Source organism: Stegastes partitus, unplaced genomic scaffold, assembly GCF_000690725.1.
Source record: "Stegastes partitus isolate 25-593 unplaced genomic scaffold, Stegastes_partitus-1.0.2 Scaffold2206, whole genome shotgun sequence".
NCBI lineage: Eukaryota > Metazoa > Chordata > Actinopteri > Pomacentridae > Stegastes > Stegastes partitus.
This window is the reverse complement of record NW_007579937.1, coordinates 47,810-62,324: the sequence shown is the minus strand read 5'-3', so window position 1 is coordinate 62,324 and position 14,515 is coordinate 47,810. Positions and strand designations below refer to the sequence as shown.

The 14,515-nt window shown below is 41.9% G+C and overlaps 1 protein-coding gene across 1 annotated transcript in view; it reads left to right on the top strand.

Moving 5' to 3' along the window:
* plcb4b (phospholipase C, beta 4b) overlaps nt 1-13,950 on the top strand; it is a gene marked incomplete at its 5' end in the record, with an annotated part of 30,928 nt that extends 16,978 nt beyond the window's left edge. The window contains 13 exons of the mRNA XM_008304385.1: nt 658-862; nt 1,459-1,547; nt 2,162-2,318; nt 2,411-2,460; nt 3,380-3,445; nt 3,979-4,094; nt 6,053-6,128; nt 6,230-6,405; nt 6,580-6,681; nt 6,769-6,826; nt 8,084-8,170; nt 8,668-8,704; nt 10,538-13,950. Of these exons, the coding sequence (XP_008302607.1) occupies nt 658-862; nt 1,459-1,547; nt 2,162-2,318; nt 2,411-2,460; nt 3,380-3,445; nt 3,979-4,094; nt 6,053-6,128; nt 6,230-6,405; nt 6,580-6,681; nt 6,769-6,826; nt 8,084-8,170; nt 8,668-8,704; nt 10,538-10,614 (1,296 nt within the window). The remainder of the gene's footprint in view (nt 1-657; nt 863-1,458; nt 1,548-2,161; nt 2,319-2,410; nt 2,461-3,379; nt 3,446-3,978; nt 4,095-6,052; nt 6,129-6,229; nt 6,406-6,579; nt 6,682-6,768; nt 6,827-8,083; nt 8,171-8,667; nt 8,705-10,537) is intronic.
* Nucleotides 13,951-14,515: the final 565 nt, after the last annotated feature.

Below are 14,515 nucleotides of genomic sequence, written 5' to 3'. Positions count from 1 at the left end.
GAACACACACCGCTGTCAACATGAGCCGACAACACACACACACACACACACACACACACACAGACACACAGAGCACACCAGCAGGGCTGATTGTGTACACGCTAGCGGTGCCTCCACCATTCATCTCCACTGAGTATTCTTCAGCCTTATCTCTTACCTTCCTCTTCGTCTTCATATTAATCATCCTCCTCTCTGCTCACTTATCTCCACACACAAGGCCAGTTAAGATTTTTTTTTTTTCCAAAGCTTGTGAAGCTCATCTGCAGACATACACACATACATATATACGTACACACCAGATATTCTCCACTCCCTGGATGTGTAGTAGCTGTGGAGATGGCCTTGTCAGTGCTGAGATATGCTCTGTGCTGCTCTGCTATCGCGCCGTTTCCCTGTATCACACAGTGACTGTCCCCTGATAGTGTCCCCTGCAGTTTCAACCTTGACCTTCCCCTTTAATGATGCCGTTTCTGCTTTAGCTTCAGAAAAGAGGCCATTTTACTGCGTAGTCTTCCCAACAAGTTTCTCATTCACCCGTTTTCTCAGCAGAATCAGCAGTCTGGATCTTCTGCTCGCCGCTCTCTGTTCCTCTCTCCATATTTCTTTAATAACTTTTCCCTCCCAACCACCTTTTCCCCGTCTTCCCTCCCTTTCTAGGTGATCTTGCCGGATCTGGCAGTGCTGCGCATCGCAGTCTACGACGACAACAACAAGCTGATTGGGCAGCGCATCCTGCCTCTGGACGGCCTGCAGGCTGGCTACCGTCACATCTCTCTGAGGAACGAAGGCAACAAGCCCCTGTCGTTGCCCACCATCTTCTGCCAAATCATCCTCAAGACCTACGTGCCCGACGGCTTCGGAGGTGAGAAAACTGCAACGCACACACACGAAACGCAGAGCTTCGTATGTACGGTATATTGCTTGATGTTCCGCAGTGTGTAAATAGAGGTTTTACAGGTTTGTTTCACACTGACAGATTATTCATGGCTGATAATAAAGTGGCTGCTGTGGGGGGAAAAACGGCAACTGTCCCGCTCGCTTATTCTCTGCCCGGGGAGGGTTGGTTTTAACATTCGCAGTAATGGCACGGCGCAAATGATGATGAGAGTGAATCTGCAGTAATAGACAGTTAAAACAGGCACAAGCATACAAATGAGCAGGACAACCGGAGCTGCCATTAAATAAAGCCAAGGGGCTCTCGCTGAGGAGCCACTGCTGTAACCATTAGCTTTCTCTTTTTAAGCTCTGCCGCCTGACTCACTTCCCGAGAAGACGCAGAGCTCAAAATAAAATCCTATTCTCTGTTTAAACAAGAGGCGAATTTCTTTCCCTGTCTTCACTAATATACTTTCTCAGAATACAGACTCTGTGATGACTTATTAAAACCCACCAGGCTTTTCAGTAAATCTCCTCTGTCTCCTGTCTCATACTTCACCATCGGCTCTCGTTGTGTTTCAGCTATTGTGGACGCTCTATCAGACCCAAAGAAGTTTTTGACCATAGCGGAGAAGAGAGCTGACCAGATGAAGGCTCTGGGAATCGACACGGTAAACAACACATTCACACACCTCAAGCTACAGTTTGAGTTAATAGAAACTAAGGCCGCCCCTAAATCAGAACTTCACCAGTCAAATCACGTTCACAAGACTTTACTGGAGTCTGGCTGGTTTAGTGGTAGCTTTACAGTCCAGGCTAAATGTGCAGTGATGAGGAGGAGGTACAGTTACACACTGCTGTAATGCTGCATGAACCAGGCTTTTACTTCCTTTCTTTTTAGAACAGTAAGCACGGTACGCAACTGATTTAGGCCCATCAAGACCCTTTATGGCTGATTATTAATCACCCCGTTAGCGTGCCACTCAGTGGCTGCAGCTATGTGCTGTAAGATTACTTTTTCTGCACACTCCAGTCACACACTTCACACAACACTGGACCTACATCACACAGTTTACCCACAAAGACACAGTCCTTAAAGGTAAAGGCTTAGCCGATATAGCGAGTACAACTCCACCTCAGGGGTCGAATCGGTAAATTTCTACTGATACTTCAACGCATCGACCTTTGGGAGAGGCAGCCGTCATAGAAACACTGGGATGTAACTGCCGTGATACAATTAAAACAGCATCCGATTCAAGTTAAATCCGTCCTCTCTCTGTTGTAGAACGACATAGCAGACGTTCCCAGCGGAAGCTCGAAGAACGACAAGAAGGGAAAGGGTAAAGGAGACACAGTGAAGGCCAGTGTGACGCCACAAGCCAGCTCAGACATGGCCCAGACCTCCAACGCTGCCCAAAACAACACAGCCGAAACCAAGAAGGGTACGAGCTCACTTTTAAACACACACGTTAAACACATGCTGGATGTACACGGTGTCAGAACTAAATCTCTTTTTTTTCCGCTGCTGTTTCAGATACTGCACTTGTGCCTAACGTCAGCATTGATGACTTAAAACAAATGAAGGTTGGTGTCGCTGCTGCTGCAGTTCAGCCTGTAGAGACGTGTGAGGAAGGATTAGCCAACATCATACAGGGAATTGTGTTTTAAAAGGGTTGAAGTCTGTGCCAGGACTAAAAGGCATCAATTACTTTGTATTATTTCGCTGTTGTTATGCTTCTGTGCCAATATTTCCCTCATAATGAACTCATATAATACATCATAGAAGGAAGTACTTGGGCTGCAGTCAACTAAAGAAAATCTTGGTCAGCTGAAATCATAAATACTCTTTAACTAATTGACTGTTGGCAGGGAACAGACTAAATCTGCACTTTATCTGTAAATTAATTAACCTGGCTTTTGAGTACACTCTACCTACTAGCCTATTAGCCCTAATGAAGTACAAATTAACATAAAAAGCTAGTATTTACAGCACATTAAATCATTTTATACTGAAATAACAGTCTAGCCTGCACCTGCTCATGTTTATATCATGTCTGAAAAGTATATTAACTGGTGATTCAGCACAATAACTACGGAGGAGTATAACACAGACCAGTTAGGCTGCTGTGTTTAGATGATCTGCCTGGTTGGTTGTTGAGCTGTGATGTACAGATTGCTGCAAAATTTACGCTCGACTTTTTGGCCAGCAAGACAAAATGCAGCCACACAGACGACTCCTTTGACACGGTGTCCGTTAAATATTAATTAAGTTAAGCCTCGCAGTCTCACAGTTGTGAAAACATGCCGCTCAGAATAACGGATTAATCCTAGAAAGTTGTTGATGTAGTGCTTCTAGACGAAAGAGAATTTGGTCAGATTAAAGCCTGTCGACCAATCAATGGACCGGTCGAACTGGACACTACAGCCCTATAAACTACTGTGCAGCCTTTTTCTCAACATGCCTTGTTCAAAACGACTAAAGCGAGCGTCTCTCCCTCTGCAGACCTACCTTAAACTGATAAAAAAGCAACAGAAGGAGCTCAACACTTTAAAGAAGAAGCACTCAAAGGTGGGTGATTTGTTTCAGCGCGGATCCGTCTGTTGTTGATGCAAAGAGGCAGCTGCTTATTCTGGACAGTCATTGATGCTCAGAGGGCAAAAAAAAAAAAGCACAGGAAGAGGGAGGGGACACCTTTCATCTTCCACCACGCAAACAAACGTCCATCGCAAACAAACACACACACACAGATGCAAACACACAATCAACGTGTTGTAAGAAATTAGACTTGCTAAAGTTCCTTTGACCAGAGCTCACCATCGAGACGACGGTGGCTCATTCATGGCGGCTGATTAATTATCACAGGGTTAAGTCCTATTGCGTAACTTATGCATATCAGTAGCATCCAGATCCATCTGTTGACTGAATAAATATGGCAGCCGACTCAGTGTGGACAACAACATATGAATATATTTAGTAAATAATCACAGTTTTTAGTTGCTGCTGCTTCGAAAAATCGGCTTAATGTTTGATAAAGTCTTGATGTAGGTTAAAACTAATAATAAATAATAAATGCTTTTTCTTTTTTTTTCTCCCCTCAATAGGATCAAAACACAATGCAGAAAGCCCACTGCACCCAGGTGGACAAGATGGTGTCTCTGCATGACAAGGAGAAGACGACTCTGGAGAAACTACTAGAGAAAGCCATCAAGAAACGAGGGTGAGTGGGGACGAAAGAAATCAGGGAGAAAAAAAGACAAGAGGGCTTCACCTGCCTATTTCTGTTTCTGATCTCGGTGACAGAGTCTGGATTTTGTTATATTAGAGACATCATAATAAAACTTGATATCTGACCACAGCATCAGAAGGAGGATTCCAACCACATTAGTTTAAATTACTAAGGTTCATCTCTATAGTTAATAATGCTGTAGGCTCTTTGCTACATATTACATTAGTTATTCTTCATACTTAAAACAATGTAGGATCTCAGCTTTAATATGTCATTTACTAAAGTAGTATTTTATAAACATTTTGTTGGGTTTTAATCCCAGTTTGTTAATTAGTCTGATAAAATCACACCTTAAATGACACTACAGAGTCCTAACCCCAGTATTTAAACTAGTTGGGGTTCATTCGGGATTAAAATCAGACCTAATTTTTACTGGAAAAAGATTATACTTATTATTATTATTATACCTACACATGAGCAGTTGTGCCAAAGGGTTTTACGTACTGTTTTAAATGTGCTGTGACTTGACTTTACATATCCAGACTAACGTTTACAAACTGGGGCTCCAAACTTTTCCATTTACCCCAAATACAATAATGAGTGTAACAGAGAGACGTCTGTGTTGTGAAGAGGATGTCAGGACACATCGTGATCTCTTGGAGGTCATCTGTGTTTCCTGACTATAACAAATGATTAAAAAAAAAAAAACACCATGTAACAAGCTGCCTCCTTCAGGAGACTAATACAAAAAAAAGGCTGAGAATATTACCAGAGGCTGGCAGCAGGGACTAGTTGTGAGTTTGTTACTGATCAGTCAACAGGATGCTCATAACTACAGGAGGCTACTGGCTGGATCCTAATTAAAACAATCTGCTGACTCCTGCCCGAACCAAGAGTGACCCACATGGTTTAACTCACATATCACATCAGCCTCAGCTACATAGAACAGTGTTGTGTGACAGCAGGAGTAAAGCAAATGGAAGTTAACACCATCACCAGACTGTAATAAAGTGTATAAAGGACATTAAAACATCCATAAAGACGAGTGGGGTACCACGCTGTAGTTAATCGATACAAATCCTCACCCGCAACTCGGCACAAATGTGAACTGCAGGTTAATTACAAAGTTTGACCATCACAGTGTAAACAGTTTTACTGCTGCTGGTACTTTGAAAGTAACTTGAAGGGCACTCGGAGAGGCACGTCCTCTGCCAAGGCCAATAAACTATCTCACAAGTGTAAAGAACGTGATCCAGACCACAGCAGGTAGCTTCTGCACAACCCTGCTTACAAATAGTGGAATAATTCTGTAAATCTCAAAGCAGAGCTGAAGTCGTGTGTTCACATGAATGAAGAATGTCAACAGATGTGGACAGTGACAATCATGGCAGTGTCTGTCTGTGCTGAAAAACTATTTAATCTGGGATTTAAAAGATGTGGTACAATCCAAACTGTGACTTTTGTGGTCAACTGCACCCTTAAAAAAAGACAAACTGTGTAATTCATAAAGCAAAAACAGCTAAACAAGCATGACCAAATGCCACAAACAGATGCAGTGCTCAGCTTTTACAGACAATATTGTGAAGCTAAATTGGAGCACCATCAGCAGCGACTCAGTGCACATCCTAGAAAATCACGTGTGAGTGGAATCGCAGGGCAAAGTTTACCAGAGCAGCCAATAGGAGCTCACAGCCAAGAGAAACACAGGAATCAGCTGCAGCGGAGCAGACCATCATCAATCTGCCACGCCAAAACACAAAACACTCCAGACAGACACAGACCTGCTAAATGTCAGGAGCAGCAGAGCGACCAGATGAAAATGTTTAGTCGCTCTTGACAGATTTCCAGTTGCGCTCTGGAGCCCTGACAATTCAAACACAAACCCAACACAGGCCTTTTTGAAACATGAACCCAGCCTCGTCACTCACGTACATGTGGTGTCTTTGCAGAGAAAACAACTGCCAAGAGCTGAAGAAGGAGACAGAAGATAAGATCCAAACGCTAGACACCGATCATAAAGCCAAGGTAGTGCAACAGCAGCACCATTCCCATAAAAGTTGACTTGTGTCTTAGCTGTGAATACCTGACAACTGTGTGTGTGTGTGTATGTGTGTGTGTGTGTGCAGGTAAAGGACATCACAGCGCAGCACACTAAAGAGTGGTCGGAGCTGATCAGTAGTCACAGCAGCGAGGAGCAGGAGATGAAGGACAGTCACGTCACCCAGCAGTGCGAACACCTCAAGAAGCTCCTGGCCACCGTCCAGGAGCAGCAGACCATGCAGCTCAAACTCATCCACGAACGGTCAGTGATCCACCCACCCACGCGCGCACGCACACACACACACACACACACACACACACACACACAGATTCAGCAGTTTACACAAATTACTGCGAACAACCCTGAAAGTATTACCGCTGTTATTAAAGCTGCTTGTGAAGGTTTCACCACGTGGCTGCTTGTTTCTGAATCCAGGCAGAGCAAAGAGATGCGCGCCAACCAGGCCAAGATGTCCATGGAGAACAGTAAAGCCATCAGCCAGGACAAGACGATCAAAAACAAGGCGGAGCGCGAGAGGTGAGGTGATGGGACTCATTCAGCTGAGTTGGCTGTTAAATGTTGAATTGTTACTGAACACTGCGGTTGTCTCGTGTCGCTCTTCAGGAGAGTGCGGGAGCTGAACAGCAGCAACACCAAGAAGTTCCTGGACGAGAGGAAGCGGGTAGGTCGCTTTGTAGTTTAGTTTTAGTATTCAGCTAAAAAAAGAACAACAACACATGCAGTAGATGTCATGTTTGTGTACAAATGCTCGGATGGCTGTCAGTACTCCAGCAGAGTATAAATACAATGAATCATTCCCATGTTCTAAAAAAAAAAAAAAAAAGTCTGAGCATCAACTAGAACATGCATTTGATTGTAACAAAAACCACTGTACTGATTTTGATGCCTTTCTCAATGACCGTTGTGTAGAAAAGAATCTAAGCATGAATTATCAACATTAAAAACATTCTGTCACTTTAATTAGATGTTGAATAATTCACTTTTAAGAGACTGTCCTGCTCAGGTCAGGGGGACATTTGCAACAAAAAATACACCAACAAGCATCAGAATACATCTTGCAAAACTAGTTTGTGATTCAGTGAAACAAAAAAAAAAACAACATGGTTGATTAAAATCTTACATTTAAAAACAAAACCCTACACATTATCTCGTGGTTAAATGGACCACAGTGCACCAAGCTTACTGTACCTGCTAGATTCATTAGCCTAAATTAATGATGAGTTAATGCAAAAAGCCAGTATTTGAGGCAATTTGAATCTTTTTAATGCGGTTATTTTACACTGAATTCATGCAGCTGTTTTCTGAAAATACAGTTATATTACTGCTACTGGGAAGTTGAAGACAGACAAGTTCGCTGCTGGTTTTAGATGATCTGCCGTGTTGGTTGTTGAGCTGTAATATATAAACAGTTATTTATACATTTTACACACAACTTTTTGGCCACCTGTTAGAGTAAATGTTCCACAAAAAAAAAAGGGTTAAATAAGTTGGACCTAGCAGTCTCCTTTAGGTTGGATGAGTTCAAAGTTGTGATAAAATGTGTAGTCTGTCCCTCCTTCTACCAAAACTAATGGATTCATCCTGGAAGGCTGTTGATGTGCCACTTTTCTTCTTATGAAAGGAACACTGGTGACCCTCTGAGCGATGAGGATTTAGTCAGATGAGAGCAACTCGACCAACAAGTCAATCTGAACGCCACAGAACTCGTGGTTCAAACAAAACATTTGCTTGGAATTATTGCTTTTTTGTAGTAGCTCCACCAAAAGTTTTTTAAAAAAAAAGAGAGAGAAAAATTAGAAGGTCGCACTCAGTCAGCCCTGAAACACTGACGGTGCTTTTAGTTTTCTGGCTTTGAAGCTCTCTGTTCGTACATATTTATGGACTTGAACCGTTATTTAAATGTTTTGTTTGTCTGCAGCTCGCCATGAAGCATCAGAAAGAGATGGAGCAGCTCGAGAAAAACCAGAGAGAACAGTTGGAGAAACTGGAGAAGTTCAATGAGCAGGTACTTAACGATTCAAATGTCAGCGCCGGTACACTGGAGATTTATGAGCCGCCAGCCAACAGCTAGGACTGCTGTTCTCCATCTTAGCTGCTAAAATCCACCATTAGATCCACTTCCTGCACAAACCAGAATCACTTTATGGACCTTCTTTTGCTCTACTGGAGTTTTAAGTGTAAATGAAACTCAGGCTGCAGTCCTCTGGCTCAGTCCTTCCCTAGATGATGACTGCAGTTTGTATCACTAGTCATGTGAACTAATTAGTTTTGCAGGAAGTGTTCCTCAAAGCTGCCATCAGAATTGCTGTAAGAGATTCTACAGACAAGCACTTAATTTTCTTGCTAAATTTGAAGTAGCCTGACTGTCTATGAAGCTCACATGTGCCCATTTTTGCATTTTATTTTTTGCCATCTGTCACAGTACCTGTACACATCTTACATGTTTGCACATTTCCTTTGTTTTGGTTTTTTTGTTAATATGATTTGCTTCTTCCGGCACAGCTTTTGAAATCACACCATGCAAACAAACAGGTTCAAGGTAGGCATCTCCATCTCGCTCAACTCTACCTCTGATACCTTCCTCTCTGTCCGTGCGTCTCTCTGTGATCCCGTCTCCCCCCTCCATCCCTTCAGTTTTTCCACCACCTCCGTTTTCTGCTGATCCCGTTGAATTCTGGATATATTTAAACGGCTGCTATAACGAGCACTTGAAGTGACTCACCGCTGAGTGAAGCAGGGGAACAGTACATGACAGGCCCCGTCTTTGAAGGGTTTGCACACTTTAAAAAAAAAGAAAAGAAAAGAAAGCCGATGATTCCTTTGTCCCTCTGTGTGGTGAAATCCCACTCCCACATTTTTAGCTTGCACGTCTCTGGGTGTCGGTAGAGCCAACTCCCAGCTTGAGTCATTTATCACCATGACTCACCAGCTATTACTAAGCAAAAAAAAAAAAAACAGCCAGCTCACAATCTGCCCCACTGTGCTTTCACTCCAGCTCATAATCATTCGCTTTCATAGTATGTGACAGTGTCCTGCTGCACACAATTTGTGCCAGCCATCACTCCAGCTAAGCAGGTGCTTTATATTACCTGCCAAAGGATTCAGCGACAGACGCCCAACAGAGTCACAACACAGACAGACACGCGTTTGTTTCCTCCGTTTTCTAAACTAATGAGCAAGAAAAACAATTAGGACTCAAACTGCAGATCAAACTTGGATGTAGAAGTGTTTGAGTTGTGGGGCTGCATGACTAAGACCAAAATAATAATCATGATTATCCACTGATTTGTTTTTATTGCACCTTCACGTCCATGTTGCGCTACAATCCTGCAAATGGACAAACCTGCATCAAAATAAGACTTAAAATAATCTTCATCTTCATTTAGTGCATCTCCGAGAGCTACAATTGTACCCAAATCTACAGATGTTCCCTAAACGTCTCACGCAGGCTATAGTCGATGCTGTGCACAGAGAAGCCTCTCGTCTCCACTCAGTTACTGCAGCCAGACCAATAATGTGTTTAACAGGAGTGAAGTAAGACGTCCGTACGTTAGATTTAACCAGCTTGAAGCTGTTTTCTAGGAGCACAGTACAGATTTTAGCTCCCTGGGCTCCAAAAAGTGGATTTAAAAGGCATGCTATTTTTACAAATTACACCATTTATGACAGCAAGAAACTGAAAAAAGAAAAAGAACCGTCAGATTTTAAACTTTGAGACGGTGAATGTGCAGTTCCAAATCTGAACTTAAATTAAGATCTTTCATCAAAATTACCTAGTTTTACATGTCTTATTTGGCGGGGGGAAAAAATACAAATAATAAACCACTTGCACCAGATTTTGTAAAAAATAAAATAAAATAAAATTCTGCACCCTTCAACTCAACTTTGAAGCCAATCATTTGAAAATAATTCAGACTATTGGGCTGAACTGCAGGCTGTGTTTCCACAGAGCAAGTATGGGCTCAAATTAGAGAGATTAAACATGTTGATGCAAGTTTTTTTTTTAAATATGTAAAATAAATACTCAAAAAAATGTAACATATGATTCATGGCATCCTAACTGTGTCACACTGCGCATCAGACATTTTTTGATTTCCCTGCTGTTTCCACAGAGGTGCAGTGAAAAATGTTACAAGAGCAGAAACTGTTACGACGGTTAAATATTAATACTGCAGTCGATCATGTTCGCTTCATTGTGCGAAGCCAAAATCATGATTAATATTTGATTAATCGTGCAGCCCTGGTGAGTCGTAAACTGAACTTGTCAACAGAAAAAGACGGATAGCTCCTCTGTGAAATGTCCCCCGTAGACACACAACTGAACCTCACGCTGCGTCTACATGCGTTTGACTTCTTTCCCGTCTTCTCCAAGGCCAAGGACATGCAGCAGATGGTGAAGCTGGAGGAGGAGATGGACCGCAGACCTGCCACGGTGGTGTGAGCGACTGAGACCGAAAACACAAAGCGCACTGACACACACACACACACTCACCTAAACACACACACACACAGGTGCAGAAAACACTCCGCCACCGAGAGCCCTCTACGGTCCTGAGACGAAAAAACCCCGCCTACGTCATCGTCTGACTAACGTTTCGCTTCACGTTCACTCACAAACTCGCAGTCGCCCACCTCTTCCTGCACCTCTATCCCGCCCACTAACTCTGTGCCACTGAGCCGTCGGTGCTTATCACTGTTTGACGGGGGGCTTAACCACTTATCGAGACGGGAGACGTTACCTCGGAGACGAAGCGACACAGAGTCATCCCCTCCTCCGCCGTATGTAGATCTAAATTGTCTGTCACCTTCGATGTTCTCTGCATCAAAATGGGCAACAAAAGCTGCAGCTATTGGTGGATACAAGCACACGCACACACACACTAACACACACACAGACACACACACCACGGTTCAGATAAAGCAGATATCTGTTCCCTTTTTAAGTTCTTTTCCTTTCTTTTTTTTTTCTCTTCTCTTTTTTTTTGTTTTTTAAATCAACTACCCGCTCCAGAAACAGCTGTAAGAGGGGAGACGACTATGTATAAGATTTAATGTCATTTCAGCACAAAAATGAATAAACTTTGTGAAATACACTGTACGCTACACACCAGTCCTGTCCTGAGCACTTTGTACGTGATAGGCCGTCGAAAAAAGAAAAAAGAAGAAAAAAGTGGAAAATGTAGCGGTGCACTACTGTAGGGTTTCTGTTTTTCAGTAAGAATGTATTTAAAAAATAAAATAAAATGAAAATCACTGTATGAAAGAGTGGCAAACCTCCACCGAACCTACAATGCAACATGTTTGACTTCACATTATCGACTTGTTTTTGTTGTTAAACAACGTTACTATGAAAAGGCTAATAACGATCTTGTTGAGTGGGAACGCTATAAAGGGATCACGAGGACCAGAAGTTCACTTTGATTGGCGGTCGACACACAAGACTTGCACTTGAAAATGACACGACAGACATTTATACTTTATTCTCGAAAACAACTTTCTGTTCTCCCAATTTGGGGCTCAAATCATGAAAACTATGCAAAAAAGGCCTCGTTTAAGGCGTACACCGTTCTCAATTAGGAATTTTGCTTGAATATTAACCAAAAAAAAGACAACGGTCAAAATACAACAGTGAACAGAACCAACATTTTTATGACCTTTAACTAAAGTTGGTGTTTCGCTACACCTTTGGTAGACGCCAGTGGTTGATGAACCAGACGTCTACCAGTGAGATGAAGGCCTAGTCCACATGTACACGGGTATTTTTGAAAAATATTTTTCCGCCTTTAAAAAAAATTAAAATTCCATCCACAAAAGAACAACTGAAATGCTGTCAAGAGACAAAACAACAAGAAGCAAGAAAACCCTGAAGCCACATCGGCCAATCAGAACCCAGCTACAATGATTCATGGAGGAAGGAGGGAATCATATGTGTGGACTTGTTCCAACACCTCTGCTCCTCAATATAGTGGAAGAACAACCTTACATGTAAACCACTGCAACGAGTCGCCTCACGTAAACAAACGAGACGATCACAAACCAAAGACTCAGTTTCTCCTCAGTCTGCATGTCGATACTACAAACTTTGAAAGCTCAGTTTTCTGTGACTACATCTAAACCTATCAGGAGTGAAATCAGGCATTCGACTATCAGAACTAACCAAGCTGAAACCAAGTTGTTGGATTGACAAAGCGAGCACTTTAAATGTCAACATTGGAGGTGATGGTGGGGTTGTTCGTTTAACTGTTGGAAGCCTGTTGAAATTATAAATATTCGAGTTGCAAGCTGAACTTGTGAACAGAAATTACTGAATCCTCTGTGAAATGACGTCAAACGAAGCCTCCCAGTAGACGTCCGAGGGCATGCAGCAGACGTAGAAGCTGGTGGAGAAGTCTCCGTTTGAAGTGACACCCGTGTACATGTGGACGAGCCCTTATTCAATTATCTGCATTCAGAGGTTGTGCACTTAAAACTCTTTTGAGAACCGAGCCAAATCTGCTCCCGCACGACTCTGCCAACAGAATTAATCCACACTTTTGCTGCAAGTACGTTCTTTTAATTGACCGGCCCGTCGCCGTCGCCAACGTAAGCCGACAGAAGTCAAACCCCGTCTCGTCACTTATTAAAGGCATTGTTGGAGTCAAGTGCTCCCTTAATAGCTTCTTGATTGCACCTTGGCAACCTCCGCTTGTAATCCTCAGAGTTTCCCCTGTTTGGGAGATCAGACTGAATAATTACAGCAGATTTGTGGCAACGTCTGTGCTGCTGCAACACACACACACACACACACACACCGGAGACTACAGTTGGTTTGAGAAAGCAGCCCTAATGTCACTGCTGGACAAAAAGCCACTGCAGAGAGAGAAACATGATCTAATGCACCAACAACAATCGGCAAAAAAAATGTCTTAGAATAATATAAAAACTGAAAAACAAGGGGATTAAAGCACCTGTAGGTATTTTGGCCTTTTTAAAGATTTGTTGTTTTTTTTCTGTTTTATTCTGCTGTATTACATGTGAAGGGTAGACGGGATGTTCTTGTATATACTGGAATGTATGTAGTTTAATTTACTTTCCGACCAGTTGTGTTCTGTCATTCAAGGGCTCGGGGGATAGAGTGGGTCTGTCGGACGTTTGGGGAGGAAAAAGGAAAAAAAAAAACAACAAAAAAAAACAAAAACAGACATTTATCAACCGCTGGGTTTTGTTTGTTTCTCCTCTGTTTTCCAGTCTGCCCTTAACCGCACCACACGACACACTATAAAGCTCTCACCACATATCTAGTGCAGAGATAAACGAGTAAAAGTGCTTTTAAATTTTATTCCATCGCTTTCAAATGTGCCACTCAGTGTCTGTTTAGGACGTTTAAATTATTTTATGAATGATAAAATGCCAAATTAAGGGGTTATTTATATGAAGGTATATATAAATAAATGAATATATATTATATATATTAGATAACGTGTAGTTTAAGAATATTACGTTAGAGGCTTTTTTGCACTAGTTGAATGTTTCTGTTGTGTGACTACATGTAACCTTTGGCTCTCGAGTTTGTCAAAAAAGCAGATTATTTTTGCAGAGCGACATCACTGATTTAATTTCCTCGGTTTCTACTGTATCTCCTCTTTGTTTTCTATTTGAATTGTAGCTTGTCAACAGACATTCTGTGCGTGTTTTTGTATTTATATTGTACTGTTGGACTTATAGCAATGAAAATACTGTTGTTATCCAGCTCCTTTACTACTGTTTTATAGTATGTGTATCAATAAATCCAGGTGTAAAACGGGACGTGAACATGCGCTTCGTTTGTGCTTCAGTGTGGGTCATTGTGTTACTGAGGGAAAACCAGGGTTGAGTGATGTGTTGGGAATGTGTAATTGCACATTCTGCAATCTGATTTGTGATATCACCTTTACATATAAGTTGTATCTCAGTTAAATATTCACTTTATAATAGATTTAAAACATGATGGAGCATCGCCACATAATGCACCAGAAAAAAAGTCACAAAAGGAGGACAGCATGAATTTGTAAAACCACTGACATGACACTATAAACTGTGGGTCAGAGGTGCTGCAAAATATATATGACGTGTGGCTATTGAACGCCCCCTGACAGTTCAGTCTGATGAGATTTAGTTTAAATGTAACTGCAGAATTAACCTCATTGTCTACTGATCGGACCTCGTTTAGCATAAACTGCAACTGCATACATTTGTTCAAATTGCAATTTTGATTTTAAAATAATTAACTGTTCTGTCCTATATTTTAAAAAAATAATAATAATTGCAGAAATAAAAGTGATATTTTGAGGTTTAAAAAGTTGGATTTTTACATGCTGGTGTATTATAATAT